Below are 16,924 nucleotides of genomic sequence, written 5' to 3'. Positions count from 1 at the left end.
GGTTTTTTGCAGGATTCGGTTTAGTGGCATAAGTATTTCAATGAAGGAGTTCACACATGCATTCGGTTTCAAGACACGACAAAAAAGCCGAATCTTGCTGAAGTTGACATCCGATTTTGCGACTACAAACCGATCCGGCGATACTGCAAAATGCAGATCCGATACAGTGGTATAGGGCATTCAATAGATGCGTTCATACGATACACGCAGGGGTAGATTCGGTTTTTTGTCGGATCTTGAAACCGAATGCGTCGCACAAGCTGGGAAGGAGGGGTGGGCGGGAGGGACACACTGCACGTGCGCTTGCCAGTCGCCAGTTCTTTTCGCCCGCTTTGACTGACCGCTCGCTATGACGACGAAAAATATAAACGTTGAAAATTTAATTTCTCTTGTCCAAAATCGGCCAGTTTTATGGGACAAAACTCTCGAAATATACAAGGATAAAAACTTGAGAACTGCTGGCTGGCGAGAAATATGTATAAATTTAAATGAAGATTTTGAAGAAATGGAGGAGAAAAACAGGCAGGATTATGGTAAGTTTGTAATTTTTTAAAGTAAACAGGTTAAGTATTTGTACATTAGCAGTGTGTTACAAAATTAACGTTAGATTGATTCGTCTTGCCAAGGCACAGCTCCTGCTGTAGAAATAAAATAATTTGTGAATTCAGATCGTATAACATTAGCACATCGTCCACCTCGTGTACTATTTTGTTCATTGGGTGCATCTGTGAACACGTTAACCACTGATGATACATTGCTTGTTGTTTCTATGTTCGACTGTACACCTTCCATATCTATTATAAAATTATGAAGTACAGTGCAAGCCTTTACAATCGATATTGCTGTGCTGGTATCAACATCCAGTGGACGATGAAATATTCGCCACTTGTTAGCTAATATCCCAAAGGCGCACTCAACATAGCGTCGAGCTCTGGTTAATCTGTAGTTATATATTCTTTTGTTTCTATCCAAATGGTTTCCGCCGTAAGGTCTCATCAAATGTTGATGCAAGCCAAAACCTTCATCGCCTATTACTACAAACGGAATCGATAAATCGGAATCGTTTGTCAGTGGACATGCTGCCGGTAATTGCAAATCACCATCTATTAGTTTTTTCCAAAAAGTACACTCCTTGAATATTGTCGAATCGCATTCTTTTCCATACGAGCCCACACAGATGTATGTAAATTTATAATATGAATCAACCACTGCTAATAATACGATGGAAAAGAAATCTTTGTAATTCATAAACATGGAACCACTGTTGTTTGGCTTTTTTATCCTAATATGTTTACCGTCCACTGCACCAATGCAATGGGGAAAGTTTGCTCTAGTATTAAATCCATTGGCGATATATTCCCAGTCAGATATTGTGTTGGGTAATGTCATAAACTCCCCATGCAAATTGTTCCAAATAGCATTCGTTACTTCCTTAATAATGTTACTGATCGTAGACACTCCGACTCGGTAGGCGTAATGTAAATCCTTGTATGAACACCCAGAAGCCATATATCTGCAAGTAAATTTAATTATATTTTTCAGCTAAATCGATCGTAAAGAAGTGGACTAATATTAGAGACAGCTGGATGAGGAGTATTAATGAGAAAAAGAAATCAAACAAATCAGGATCGTCTGCGACATGTCCGAGAGCCTACGTTTATCATCGTCAAATGTTGTTCTTAAAAAAAATTGTGTCGCCAGCTGACACACATGATAGTGCAACTATTGTTACACCAAACCCAGCAGACGATAGTACAGCCGCTACAGTTACATCAGATGTTACCCATGACAGTGCGATGGCTCAGGACAATTTATTCGGTGAAGATGTCGCAAATAATCAAGATGCTACAGATGAAAGTCAACAAGAAATTGATAATGAAAATTTAGTAGGTGGTTCAAAAAGAAAAAAAAGCAAACCATCGAGGCAGAATTTAAACGTGTTTGATAAGAAAATGAGTGAGTTTATAGATTATCAAATGGAATGCAACAAGAAGGAAGAAATGAAAGAAGACCGTAATTTGTTTTTCTTTAAAAGTCTACTTCCATCATTGGCAACGCTAAACGATAATCAAACATTAGAATTTCAATCAGGCGTCTTAAATTTATTGCAAAATATAAAGAACCGAAATGAATGGTCTCCTGCACACTCATCAACATACAACTATCAACCAAATGTGGCACAATCACAAGGCTATTTTACATCGCAGTACCAAGCATCACCAGAGTCTCAAAGTATTCAATCGAATGCTTCTGATTTACCAGACTTTCATAATATGTAGTTGGGAAACTTCAAACTGTGTACCTACCAAGCGATTGTCTATAATGTCTTAATCATATTTTTAATAAATTTAATTATAATAAAATACAGTATTTCAATATTACCTTATACATATCGCTAATTTTTCTTCTGGTCTAATGCTTTTCCTCATATTTGTATCACGCTTTTTCAAATCTTTTTCCACTTTTTTCAAAAGATTATCAAATGTAGGTATAGTCATTCTAAAGTAGTTAAAAAATTTTTGTGGATCATTTCTTAACTGCTGCATTAGAGTTGTAAAGGCACCAACTGTTGATCTTCTTTGTACTATTGGGTTTAACCACAATCTTTTTCTACGACGCTGACGGCGATAATACCAGTATAGTATAGCAAGACTGTTCACGTCCATCGCTTCCAAATCAACGTGAGGAACTGTGCGCGCTCTTGCTAATAAAAGCCGGATGGTGAGTTCACACGAGATCCCGATACGAGGCCGTCGGATACGGCCAAACAAGATGTGCTGTGTGAATACAACATTCGGTTTTTCCAGATCCGATGAAAATAAGATTCGGCAAATCGTGTCTCCGTGTGAACGTACCGTAACCCTGCAGATCAAATGTAGTAAACAAAAGTCTATAAATAATGTTCGTAATTTCTCTGTAAAATGTGAATCTGTGGTGGCTTCTTGAAGAAGGAGTTCATCATAAAGAGGCCCTCCTTCTCCATGAAGTCAGCCAGTATTTGGCCCCTATCATTCCGTTGTCCATAGCCAAATTGTCCCACTCTCAACTCTGAATCGCTTCGTTTGCCCATCACTACATTGTAAATCTTATTACAATGTAGTACGTTTTTGAATTTGTATTTGAAAAGGCTGCATCACTGGCATGTTCCATGCGTTCTATCTGCCTATTATTTTTTTGCCTTTCTTGTGTTCTTTATTTATTTGTTTGTTTGATTGAACGCGCTAATCTCAGGAACTACTGGTCCGATTTGAAAAATTCTTTTAGTGTTAGGTAGCCCATTTATCGAGGAAGGCTATAGACTATATATTATCCCCGTATTTATACGGGAACGGGAACCAAGCAGGTGTAACTGCGTGGCGTCAGCTAGTGTTCTGATATACCCTCCGGGTCGTCCCTGGGGTCCACGCCGCAGTTCCACACCAGCAGCGACACCCCGCGCCCCTTGCCACCGCCCCGTATGTATATGTACTGATATAATATAGCGCATACCTCCGGGTCGTTCCTGGGGTCCACGCCGCAGTTCCACACCAGCAGCGACACCCCGCGCCCCTCGCCGCCGCCCCGTATGTATATGTACTGATATAATATAGCGCATACCTCCGGGTCGTCCCTGGGGTCCACGCCGCAGTTCCACACCAGCAGCGACACCCCGCGCCCCTCGCCGCCGCCCCGTATGTATATGTACTGATATAATATAGCGCATACCTCCGGGTCGTCCCTGGGGTCCACGCCGCAGTTCCACACCAGCAGCGACACCCCGCGCCCCTCGCCGCCGCCCCGTATGTATATGTACTGATATAATATAGCGCATACCTCCGGGTCGTCCCTGGGGTCCACGCCGCAGTTCCACACCAGCAGCGACACCCCGCGCCCCTCGCCGCCGCCCCGTATGTATATGTACTGATATAATATAGCGCATACCTCCGGGTCGTCCCTGGGGTCCACGCCGCAGTTCCACACCAGCAGCGACACGCCGCGCCCCTCGCCGCCGCCCCGTATCACACCTGCCACCTTGCCGATCTACGAATATAAATTATATTATGTATGTAATTGCTACTCTCTGCCTTAAATGACTCAGCAGGTAAGTCTTCGAACAGCGAGCAGATTCACTAACTTACAAAAATGTATGGGAATGCTTAATGACAGATCTTGATCACGTGACCTGTCGATAGCAAAATACATCTTTCTAGTTTTCGAAGCGTTAGCGATCGTAGAAAGAGAATTGAAGTGCTACTTGGTCAGGGGGGCAGCAAATATTAAGACCTGCAGGGCCATTATGTAACTCGGTGAATGCTTTAAAATCACAGTCACGACAACAAATGGCAGCGATTTTTCGTTTTTGCGATCATGTAACATAGATCTTCCACCGAAATGACGTCATCTTGGATCGTTCTCTGTCACGGTCACTTGTAGGGATTTATTCAAGTTTTAGGCCTGTTTTTACGTATCGATAGTCAGTTTAAGCGATTATGTAAGCATTGTGATCATAGAAATAGGTGACACTGAAGTTGTCAAAGTCAATCGCTATAGAAACTAATAGAGAGCAGTGTTTTAACAAAGTTTACTTGACGCCTGTGATTCATTATTTACAAATAAAAGGACTTTTAGGATTTTTTTGAATTTTGTACTATAAAGGTATTATTTTATAAGTCAATAAAATCAGAATTTGAAAGTTATATATCAGTTTTACGTGTAAAATATTAACTATAATTGTGTTATTTTAGTGTTTACTGACATCGCCGTGTCCTACATGCATTTGTATTGTACGCGGAAACGGATCTAAAAGGATGACTTTGCATGCTGAGATCCACAGAGATCTAAGTGATCCATTACAGCTTTGTGAGACCGAGTTCATTGCAAAACTTTCGTGTCGCGATACCAGCAGGTTTTAGAAGAAATACAAAGTCTTCGAACAACTGCTGTTCGCAATAAACTAGAGGTAAGTAAGTATTGTGGAGTAGGAAACCTGCATTCCAGAGAATTTTCTTCACTCTCTGTGTGTGTGAAGTCTGCTAATTCACATTGGGCCAGTGACGTGGACTATGGGCCTAACCCCTCTCATTCTGAGAGGAGACACTAGCTCAGCAGTGAGCCGAATATGGGTTGATAACGAATATGGTATTTATATATGGTGAGCTTCCATAGGATAAGTTAGTTTAAAATTTGGAGTAGGCTTATTCAGTACTAGCAGACATACCATAGTTTGACCGGTGTAGTTCCCGTTCCTGTAGGAATATGGGGAATTAATTATAGCCCATATTACTCTGTGCTGTAGCTTTCCAATGGTGAAAGATTTTTTATAATCAGTCTAGTAGTTTTTGTGTTAGATTGTAAGAAACAAATAATATTATCTAAAGATGTGTCACTGTCATCCTAAGAACCTAAATTAAACCATTGAATATTATTTACAGGTCTTGGCAGCTTTAAGCATTTATGCCAATGGATCATACAAATGTCTCTATGATGGCTAAGGCATCTTTTACCAAATGCCTACATGAGTCACTGACGCTCCTGAATACCCCAGCTGTTTAAAAAAAATGTGTTAAGTTCCCTTTGCATTAAACACAAAATCATTATAAATAAGTAAGTAAGTATGACACTAACTTATAGCACAGTATGAAACTAACTTATAGCACAGTATGAAACTAACATAAGGTACCTATTTATTATATTTTTAGTCTTTTTTTTCTAAGACTCAACTAATTTGTGTTCACTAACACACTGAATCTTTCATAGGTTGATTTTGCATAAAAACTCATTTGTAAAATGAGATTGATTATTGATTGAGATTAATAAATAATACACAGAGTGCTTATTCATATTGCAGGATGTTACTGTAAATAGACATATACCCAGGTGCTTAATCTAGATTAACATCTACTTACAGATTTATAAAAAAAAAATTGGATTGCCCGGGTATTGATTGCACCCATGTGACAATAGTTTGGCCTACAGGCCAAGAGCTAATAGGAGGCTAACAATAAGAATTGAATAAAAGCGTGGTACCTCCTTTTATTTAAACATTAACTTATTTATATATTGTCAATTAATATTTCAGATATGTGATGCCAATCTAATAATAACATAGTGGATGCTCAATTTGGTGGTGTATCATATGACTTGTACATGTGGAACCAGTGCAATAAAACCACTTGAGGAAAACCTGCCCAATAGAGACTGCTGTTGGTTGTTAGGTAAGCTGTTGCTTAGGTATAACTGTCAGTTAATGAAACTACAGGATCCAAATCTAAATTATGAAACTGTTACTTTTATATAGGCAAAATACATAATACATTGCAATACACACTTCAATTCTTTCAGGTGACCAATGTTTGCATGATGACCCCCATCTTGGGAGCTGCTCCTAGATCCCATTAAGATATGCACAACATTGCTGTGTCAGAAATACGGTGGAGCCTTGTAGTTGGGTGCATATTGTAAAATGTTTCCTCACTCCAAAACCATGAACTCTGGTTTCCTAAACCCTCAAGCTATGCAGCCGAAGGAGGAGACTTATCACAGGTCAGTATATTATATGCAGCTACTTTATAAGAACTTGTTGGGCAGTACCATGTATACCTACATTATGATTTATTTTTCTAGGAGAATCACTAATAATTTTGAAGAAGTGAAGAGCTTAACAATGTTTCAACCAACACCTAAAGAAGCTTTCACTTGGCTGTTAGATCAAGGGCTGGATACAGAAAACAGTAATCCTTGTGATGGCAGTATTGTCCAAGGATTCCTCACTCAAAACCATGATAACAAGTTGCTAGAACCCTCAAGCTATGCAGACAAAGGACTGGATATATTTTTTCGTGACCAAGCCTTCTGTATAATTATTTATACTTAAACCATACAAAGCACTATCTAGCCCCAAAGTAGGCATACAGAGTAGCTTGTGTTGTGGGTACTAAGATAGTTGATATTATAATATTCATTTACATTTTTACATTTTGACGGCCGCGTGACGCAGTGGGTAGTGACCCTGCTTTCTGCATCCACGGCCGTGGGTTCGATTCCCACAACTGGAAAATATTTGTGTGATGAGCATGAGTGTATTCCAGTGTCTGTGTGTATTTATACATTATATAAGTATTTATATGTAGTATATAATTGTATATTAATATTATAATATCAGCTATCTTAGCACCCATAACACAAGCTACTCTGTATGCTTACTTTGGGGCTAGATAGTGATGTGTATTGTTTAAGTATATTTATTATTTATTTATTTATATACTACCTATAAATACTTATATAATGTATAAATACACACACACTGGAAAAAACCCATGCTCTTCACACAAATATTTTCCAGGTGTGGGAATCGAACCCATGACCGTGGATGCAGGAGCACTACTTACTGCGCCACGCGTATGTGTTTTTATTTTGAAGCAAATTATTAAAGTTGATAATTCAAATTGTAGTCATGTTTTTAATTAATCTATAATTAATTTTTAATTTACATTTTTGTTAAATATTTACCTATACTTCAGTCTATTTTTGTTAGAGGGGGTACCTATATGTGTAAGTAGGGTCGTTTCTTGATTAAATTAAACTAAAGAATGAAAGATATATATTTTAACAAAATTTGTCAACAACAATATATCAAGTCTGAATAAAAAATACCAACACAAGTAAATATATTTTTTATTTTTAAGTAATAGATGTTACACAAATATAGAGTATCTACTTTAACTACCTGGCCCTACCTGCTTAACATTAAACAACATTGTTTTTAATCAAATCATTATTTATTTATTTCCTACAATGTGGTAGGTACATGTTTTGTTCTTAAAATTATTGAATTGTATAGATAAACAACTAATGTAGTATGCAATTTTTTCTTTTACAATTACTTAAATAATCATCATCATCATCATCATCATCATCATCATCATCATCATCATTATAAACACATATTCGGCTCACTGCTGAGCTCGAGTCTCCCCCAGTAAGAGGGGTTAGTGCCTACCCGCACTCGGGAGACCCCGCACTGGAAAGCGTGGTTGGTCGGTTGGTTGGATGTTCGCGGCTCAAGGTCGTTGTGCTTGGAGGTCCATGTAAGAGGTCTATGTCCAGCAGTGGACGTCTATCGGCTGATAAGGTAAGGGAAGGCCAATGCCTAACCCCTCTCATTCTGACAGGAGCCTAATATGGGCCAGCATATTTGGATTACATTGGCAGACATCACATATGCAGAGAATTAAGAGAATTCTCTGGTATGCAGGTTTCCTCACGATGTTTTCCTTCACTGTTTGAGACACGTGATATTTAGTTTCTTAAAATGCACACAACTGAAAAGTTGGAGGTGCGTGCCCCGGAACGGGTTCGAACCCACACCCTTCGGAATTGGAGGCAGAGGTCACATTCACTGGGCTATTAGGGATAATAATAATAGTTAAATAATATTTCCTCCTAATAATAGATAATAAAACATATTTTGATGTGCAATTTTACAATAAAATTTTTATCTAATACTATGTAATACTGAAATTAACCAAATGATAATAATCATATTCTTTATATACAGTGATGTCATAATTAACTATATTAAATTAAAATGAAATTATATTTGACAATTTTCTCTCATATGCAATGTCATTATTGATAATAATTTTATAAAAAATCTGTTCATTAAATGTTTGTTTAATTCTTTCTTCATGAATCGTTCATAGAGATGAAGAATTCAGAATCACCAATTTTTTCAAGGTGTTTTGCACCTCAATGGTGACCAGCGACATGGAGACTTCCATAGTCAGTCCCTGGCACTCAAAGCTTAGAGCCCACATCTTCATGTTGATCTGAAATGTAGAAAATATTTTTTTATTACTTGAACTACATATGCCCCCGGTTTCTTTAAGTAGATCTCATATTGAGATAAGAAATGGCCTATGTGTTATATCTTGATTAAGAGTTTATATAAATGACAAATCTAGGGGGGGTAAATTGATATATTTATACCTCAGGTATATTACTTGGTTCTACAATATATTTCTGTGAGATGGTGATAACAAAAATAATACTTTGTTGTATTTATGTTGAGCTTCTTTTCAGACGAAGAATGTTTGTGATCCTTTAGTTTCAGGTTAATGAATATAGTTATCATAAACAATACATTATTGTAAATGATAACAATATTCATTATATGTGATATTTAACAAATCAAAATGTGCAATATTTATTAAGCTGAACATGCACATAATAAAAGAAAATATAAAGTACAAATTATTATTTGAATTAGCAATTATTATCATTAAGAATTACATACACTGGATTAGGTAATACTATTCATTCATTCATGATTAGACCAATAGTCCACCACTCTGACCCAAAGCGGATTAGCAGACTTCACATAAGCAGAGAATTAAGAGAATTATCTGGTATGCAGGTTTCCTCACAATGTTTTCCTTCACCATTTGATACATGTGATATTTAATATCTTAAAATGTACACAACTGAAAAGTTGGAGCTGCATGCCCCGGACTGGATACAAACCCACACCCTCTGGAATCTGAGGCAGAGGTTACACTCCACTGGGCTATTGCTGTGCTTATGGACCTATATCCCTGGCAAACCCTCTAGTCTATACTCTGCAGCAACTGGGCTTTTATGGGATTAAACTGAGCTCTTTTGTTTTTTGATTTGCCTTATATTTTATCCAGTTTTGTAGGAGATACATATACTTGTAGGATTTAACTTAACTATATATTGTAATTGAAATTTGAATTAATTATTTTAAGTGGCTAGCCTCAATCATCATAAAAAAATTACTAATCAAGGTAGGATTTTATATTTAGCCTTAATGTAACTAAAACAAACACCTACAAATACAAACAATTCTAATACATCTGCATAACAAGACAAAGTTTGATTTTGATTATTCGTGTTGTACTTAATGCTAAGAACTTAAAGGTTACATGGTGCAGGTATAGTTGTGGTTTAAAAAGGCTTGTTAATGCAATATGCTAGTCACAAAACCAAGTATTATGTTAAACTTATAATAGAAAATCGTGAATTTCAATTGAATATAATTACTATCTGATGCTCGACGGTTCCACCTGCATAGTTCTCACTCCCTTGGGACTACAGGGATAAAATATAGCCTATTACACTTACAAGTTATGTGAGTTTCTTTTGGTGAAAGAATTTTCAAAATCGGTTTAGTAGATCCAGAGATTACCCCCTACAATATCAAAAATTTCCTCTCATCCTCTTTAAAATAATATTATAGAATATTATTTTAAAGATATGTTATAACTTACACAACGCCACTGGCAGACACGGAACACAGAACACGGAAGGTTTATTTAGTAGCCTGACTTTCCAAAGGCCCTCCAAAACAACCCATCGCCAAGTTTGATCCAAGCCAAGGCGATCATTGAGTTTCCCGGACATCTTTAGTTGCAAGCGATGAACTTTAATAAACAAAACACTATACAATATACTTTACATATTATCACAACGACCATTAAATTAATCATAGGCAGACGATAAAACTTTGAAAAACTTTCGTGTTAATGTTTTATGTAAAAGTGGCCGTTAACTTTGATAAATTAACTATTAACACTAATAAAAATGTATACGATAAAATGATTAATTAATTACTTCTATTGAAAACAAAAAACTAGCTGTTGCAAGTACTTTGAGCCAACGAAACCAATTTTTTTATTAATATTTTAATACGGCTTTGTTTACCAACAAAGAAATTAAAACACTTCACTTCACCACAGACAAACAGCGAAATCAAGTATAATGCGAATATGTGCAAAAGTATGCCGCGCTCGTAGTAAGTAGTACCGAGAAAGGGTGTATTTTATTTAGTCGCATAATGTCGATAAAATTTTGCGCCTAGAACGATATCACTAGGCATTGTGGCAGTCCTATGTCTTACATAATCGGAATTGCAAAAACACTCTAGTGTTCAATTTAGCTTTGCGTTACACAGTTAGAAGTGATACGTCGAGATACATAATCAGCCTGCTGGATAGAGAGGAAACATGGCACTATCACGTTCCGGATGACTCAGTGTTTCTCGGGGCACGGTGTTTTTATGGACTATATAACACGCATTAAAAAAAGGAACTGCGCTAAATGTATCTACTGCATACACCCAAACGACGATGCCGAACACACCATGTTTTATTGTCCCCGGTTTAAAACCGAAAGAGAGGAGGTGACAAAGGAGGTAGGACAGGAAATCACGGTTGAAAACCTAATAAATATAATGCTGCAAGCGAGTGACAAATGGGACGCAATTAAGATGTATTTAGAAAGCGTAATGAAAACAAAGGAGAAGGATGAAAGGGAACTGGGAAAGTGAAAGAGGCAGTGACGCTGGTGGTAGGCTAAATGGCAGGTACACTAGCGTTTTTGGAGGTAGGAGGGTTTTTAGCCGGTAGGAGTCCGGCACTACCCAAACGGGTGTCCATGAGGATTTTCCCCCCTACGAAAAAAAAAAAAAAGGGACAGTACACAATGGTTCGTTTAAGGTGATGGCGCATAGTGACTAATTGTTGATCGATCGCACAATCGAGAAGTTGTCGATTTTCGGGCACACTTCAAAGGAATCGTCGCGCATCGCGTCCTGTGGTAATTCATCACATGTGGTCATACAATCGCCCATTGCGTAAGTGTTTTGTCAGGCAGCAATGAACCATGCTCCATTGTGTGAACACCAAGTGATCGTGGCCTAAAGTTGTGCATAGCAAAGCATGGCCCAACAAGCCATTGTGTACGGGAAGCTTTAGACTTAGCTTTACCGGCAGCCCGAGCAAGTCCTTCCCATCGGCCTGTAACAAACAGTCCCCTGCCCGCAGACCTGACATCTCTGCTCTGGACTCCGGCGTTACTTCGTGTATCTGTATAAAGAAAATATTAGAATTAATATGTAAACTAATATTATAATGCTGAAGAGTTTGTTTGTTTGTTAATAACGCGCTACACTTAGGAACTACTGGTCCGATTTGAAAAATTCTTTCAGTATTAGATAGCCCATTTATCGAGGAATTCTAAAAGCTATATATTATCCCCATATTTTTACAGGAACGGGAACTATGCAGGTAAAACCACGCGGCGTCAGCTAGTATCACACTAATCACACTAATATTATAAAGGCAAATGTTTGTGTAAGTGTGTAAGTATGTTTGTTAATCTTTTACGCTGCGGCTACTGAAGCGATTTGGCTGAAATTTGGAATGGAAATAGGTTTTACTCTGGGTTAACACATAGGCTACTTTTCATCCCGGAAAAATGCATGATTCCCACGGGCTTTTTAAAAAACTGAATTCCACGCGGACGAAGTCGCGGGTTAATCAAACTGGATACGAACGTGGTGATTTTTTTACTTCATCATTAACAACCTATATTCGGCTCACTGTTGAGCACGAGTCTCTTATAATGAGAAGGGTTTGGCCAATATCCAACCGATGGCACAATGCGGATTGGCAGACTTCACACACGCAGAGAATTAAGAAAACTCTCAACCTTCTATACAGGTTTCCTCACAATGTTTTTCCCTCACCGTTTGAAACACGTGATATTTAATGTCTTAAAAATACACACAATTGAAAAGTAAATGCCCCGGGCCGGATTCGAACCCACATTCTCTGGAATCGGAGTTAGCGGTCATGTCCACAGGGTTGTCACGGCTCAACCAGCTCAAAAACCTGCGTGGCTGGTCTAAACTCCAACTCCTCTAAGGGATCCGTAGTGAACCGTTAAGTAGGCTGATGATGAGGTGAGCTTACCCAAGGATATGGATCCCACAAGGTCCTCGTCAGTCGGAAGCCGATGCCGTCGCCCTCGTCTTCAGGCAGGTTCAGCTGAGGGGTAAACAAACTTATTGTTAGATACTATAACTAAAAATGCATACAGAAAATGCATTTACCATTAAAGGTATCCGTGGAATATCAAGGCTCAAAATAATTTGGGAACACTGTTTAAACACTTTCGTTTACTACTAAATGAAATTAAGACAATTAGCTACTTTTGTGCGCCTCAGTTGACGCGTTAGTGACATGTCTAATAGTATTAAATCTTTAGGAACACCTGATTCAAAGTATTTTGGTAAAAATACCAAAATATTTTAAAAATTGTTCACAAAAACTAAAGAAATAAGATGGAGTAATTTTTTATTGGTAATTATTAATTATTATATTAATTTACGTAATTGTTAACAACAATTGTGTTAAATTTTAAAATACAAATTATGAGAAAAGTTTGTATATGCGGATGCTAAGGAGACGCGCTGTTTTTATGGGTTTCACCGGCTTCACCACACTGCTTGTATAAACTGCTGTATGATCTTTACTCTGTGGTAACACTAAAAATAGTTTGTTTATGAACACATTTTTTTTTATTTTTCTTATTTTTTTTTTTAAGAATTTTTGCCATATTTTTTATAACATGACCAATATTCCCATTCCCCTCCAACTAGTCGGCAAAGACTGTACTAGGAGTGGGTACGACAATAGACCAACGGGGCGGGGATCGAACCACCACCCCTTAGTGATGAATTGACCACTCGTACCGTTGAGCTATTGAGGCTATATTTATTTATATTTGGCTACATATTTATACATCAGACCTTCGTTTTGATAGTGTAAGGTCATAATAATTGACCTTCACGTAGATAATTGGAAGAGATGTTGACATTATAAACAAAATATTTTGTGACTGACCACCTAATGAGCTTAATCATCATTTACAATCCATATTCGGCTCACTGTTTAGCACGAGTCTCGTCTCAAAATAAGATGGGTTAGGCTTTATTCCACCACGCTGGCCCAATGCGGATTGGCAGACTTCACACACGCAGAGAATTAAGAAAATTCTCAGGTATTCAGGTTTCCTCACGATTTTTTTCCTTCACCGTTAGATACGTAATATTTAATTTCATAAAATGCACACAACTGAAAAGTTGGAGGTGCAAGCCCAGATTCGAACCTATCACGACTCACTACAGAAAAATGTACAAAGAATGTTTATGTTTATGTAGAAAGACTACATAAATCGGTCAAGTGCAAGTTATCTTTTTATACAATAAATAAAACAAATTCTTTACAAGTTAGCCCTTAACAACACTCTCACCTGATAGTAAGTGATGATGCAATCTAAGATGGTAGCTAACTTGTTAGGAGGAGCATGAAAATCCACACCCCTTTCGATTTCTACACGACATCGTACCGGAACGCTAAATCGCTTGGCATAGTCTTTGCTGCTAAGGTAGTCCTCTGGGCTATCACAAATACATGAAGAATAAAAAACAAAGGATTTTACCACTACCAAACGAACTCCGGCGGTGCATTCTTGTTCAGGCTCCATTTCGTTTGTTTCCATTTTCTTTTTATCTGAAACAATTGGTTTTTTAGTCAAACTAGCAGAACTTTGCGATTTTACCCACGTAGTTCACGTTCTAGTAGGAATACTGGGATAAAATATAGCCTATAGCCATAGATAGTGTGTAGTCTACGAATTTGTAAGCCGTTTTATGTGCCCCGAAATGGAAGCTCTTCCCCCCTAGCCAAGTGGCATTTCGATTCTCTTTCTACGATCGCAAACGCTTCGAAAACTAGAAAAATGTATGGGAATGACATCGATCTTGATCACGTGACCATGTCGATAATGCAAGTGTAACCTGCCTTCCGAACCGGTGGTAGAATCTTTACAAATAGTCAACTGACGTGTCAAAAGTGCTTGTAAACTGAGCCTACTTGAAATAAATGTTTTTTGAATTTGATTTTTTGATTTGTAATTCCAACACATATTTTTAGTTTTCGAAGCGTTATAGATCGTAGGTTAGTGTAGCTTCACAACAGTAAAAGAATTTTTCAAATCGGTTCATTAGTTGCAGAGCCTCTTCAATGCAAACGAACAATCAAATCTTTCCTCTTTATAATATTAGTTTTAGTTTAGAAATATAGATAAAGGTTATGGAGCTTCAACCCACCACGCTGCTGCAATGAAGGTGCTCCAACGAACACTATCACATGTTACTAATAATTATGAGCGAGAAAGTCGACTTATCGTGCTCACCAAGACACGTAACAACTTCTTAATTTTGGGCTGAGTTTCAAGTTTTACTTGAAAACTTCTTAGAAGAATGAAAAACTGAGTAATTCATAACCATACCCAGGAATCGAACCCAGGACCTCGTCTTCCTAATTTTAATCAAAACTATCCCTTTTTTGTAATATTTCTTTCATATTTTTTTTATAAAAAAAATATATTTTTTTATATATACTTATATAAATTTTTAACTATCCTTGTTTTATTTTAATTTAATAAGACAACAAATAAGTACTTACATAAACTTTCGAATTATTTAACTTTGTTTCTATAACCATCAATTTTAAAATAGATAAAATAATATTATGTTAAGTTTCAAACTTAGGTATTTACAAATTCAAAAATACACATTTCTAAAAAAAAGCTTTAAAAACTTTTAGAAATAAAATATTAAATTGAAATATATTGTAAGTACATACTAATAATAAACAATTTTAATTAAAAATATTTAACATTTAAAATGAGCTTTTGCAATGTAGAGCTTAATCAAACTGATCGAATTCAATAGTAAACAAGTATCGAGAAATAGTGTTGCGACAGCGCAACTATCGATAGAGTAGTATTTTTACAATGTACCAAATGACCAACAGGAGGGCGATCCTCGGAGGCTTCTAAATCCCGAGGATGCCCCCAACACCCAAGGCGAGAGGCAGTGCCGTCATTTTTTAATTAAAAAATAAAATTACTACATTTTATTTAATAAAAATAAATAACAAATATTCTTTCCATAATTTTGGGATTGCGTGGAGATATCAAGTAGAAATTTAAATAGTATAGGTACTCAGGTCTTGTTGTCTAAATACCTAATCCAATTTCTAAGTATAAGTAAAAAAAGATAGGTTTATTCAGTTAAAAACGCATATTCCGACACTTTCAAGGCAATCAAAACTCTTAAAGCAAATAAATAAATAATAAATAATAAATGAAATTATCATGTTTAAAGCAAATAAATAAATTATTATTATTATTATTATTATACATGCATTCTACTCTCACGCCCGGTACAAAATATTATTATTATTATTATTAAGGTACTCACTTCCCGTTGACCGAGAACTATAAAATTTAGCAAGTAACATCATCCATATATAACCACTAATACAAAAAACAGCTTAAAATTATAAGTAGGTACATTTTGTAATTTAAAACTTAAAAAGAGTAGAAACTGCACAATTCGATTCTACTTATAACGATTGTACGGAACCCTCAGCAAGCGATTCACACTTGTCCGATTTTTTAAACAAAGTATTAAGAGTTATCTAAAACATGTAAGGTCTGTTAATGAAATCACATTGGAGGTACATCAATATTATTTATTTAAACCATTATGATCATGAAATCAGTTAATTAAGTTACACACATAATCGCATACCTGTTCATACAATGTATTATCACATAATAAGATTTAAGAACAGACAAGGATGTTTAAGAGTCATCATGAAACCGTAATACAAAATCATATGAAAATATTGCACAAAGACATTAGTATAACCTCTCCTAATAGTTAATTGTTTTTTAGACAATAATATATAATTGTAATACAATACCAAATCCGTATACTTGTAACTGTTTATCACGTTAATTATTAGTGACACTTTTACTTTTAACAGAATGAGACCGCTAGCACCCTCACTATTGATTAACCCAAAAGTTTGTTACACCACCTTTTATAACAGTCAATAATTGAGGGGGTAGGAAAAATGGTGCGAGGCGCCATTTTTCTACAGTAATCCCAACTGTTTCATGTAATAAGGCGCGAACGGTTCAAGGTTGCCAACTACGCAACGCTACGTTGTCCACAGATAACGCGCGATTTTCATAGACGACAACATCCGGCCCTCCTGTTAACGCG

At 36.7% G+C, this 16,924-nt stretch overlaps 3 protein-coding genes and 1 long non-coding RNA gene across 5 annotated transcripts in view; 2 read left to right on the top strand and 2 right to left on the bottom strand.

Annotated features, from left to right (window-relative positions):
* The window catches only part of LOC112048791 (uncharacterized), a 20,948-nt gene extending 5,396 nt beyond the window's left edge, over positions 1-15,552 (bottom strand). The window contains exons 1-6 of the mRNA XM_052890032.1: positions 15,312-15,552; positions 14,284-14,354; positions 12,753-12,827; positions 11,766-11,864; positions 3,381-4,020; positions 200-347 (exon numbers count right to left, since the gene is read on the bottom strand). Of these exons, the coding sequence (XP_052745992.1) occupies positions 200-347; positions 3,381-4,020; positions 11,766-11,864; positions 12,753-12,827; positions 14,284-14,343 (1,022 nt within the window). The 5' untranslated portion in view covers positions 14,344-14,354; positions 15,312-15,552. The remainder of the gene's footprint in view (positions 1-199; positions 348-3,380; positions 4,021-11,765; positions 11,865-12,752; positions 12,828-14,283; positions 14,355-15,311) is intronic.
* On the top strand, positions 303-2,363 carry LOC128199670 (uncharacterized). Its single transcript, XM_052890149.1, has 2 exons — positions 303-533; positions 1,543-2,363. Exons 1-2 carry the CDS (start codon positions 350-352, stop codon positions 2,277-2,279), a joined length of 921 nt encoding a protein of 306 aa, XP_052746109.1. The 5' UTR covers positions 303-349; the 3' UTR covers positions 2,280-2,363.
* Positions 528-3,314, bottom strand: LOC112047299 (uncharacterized). The gene is made up of 2 exons (XM_024084383.2): positions 2,383-3,314; positions 528-1,513 (listed from the first exon to the last, which is right to left on the bottom strand). The coding sequence occupies exons 1-2, from the start codon at positions 2,664-2,666 to the stop codon at positions 604-606; spliced, it is 1,194 nt and encodes a 397-aa protein (XP_023940151.1). The 5' UTR covers positions 2,667-3,314; the 3' UTR covers positions 528-603.
* LOC112057684 (uncharacterized) lies at positions 4,117-8,577 on the top strand. 2 transcript variants are annotated; one of them, XR_008252244.1, is made up of 7 exons: positions 4,134-4,635; positions 4,725-4,939; positions 5,412-5,583; positions 6,059-6,194; positions 6,322-6,522; positions 6,604-8,270; positions 8,368-8,577. It is a non-coding gene; the product is annotated as an uncharacterized LOC112057684 (long non-coding RNA). The 2 variants fall into 2 exon arrangements; XR_008252243.1 differs by lacking the exon at positions 8,368-8,577 and having other exon boundaries at positions 4,117-4,635; positions 5,412-5,587; positions 6,604-7,429.
* Positions 15,553-16,924: the final 1,372 nt, after the last annotated feature.

Source organism: Bicyclus anynana, chromosome 27, assembly GCF_947172395.1.
Source record: "Bicyclus anynana chromosome 27, ilBicAnyn1.1, whole genome shotgun sequence".
NCBI lineage: Eukaryota > Metazoa > Arthropoda > Insecta > Lepidoptera > Nymphalidae > Bicyclus > Bicyclus anynana.
The sequence above is the reverse complement of the archived record's forward strand: the minus strand, read 5'-3'. Positions and strand labels throughout refer to the sequence as shown.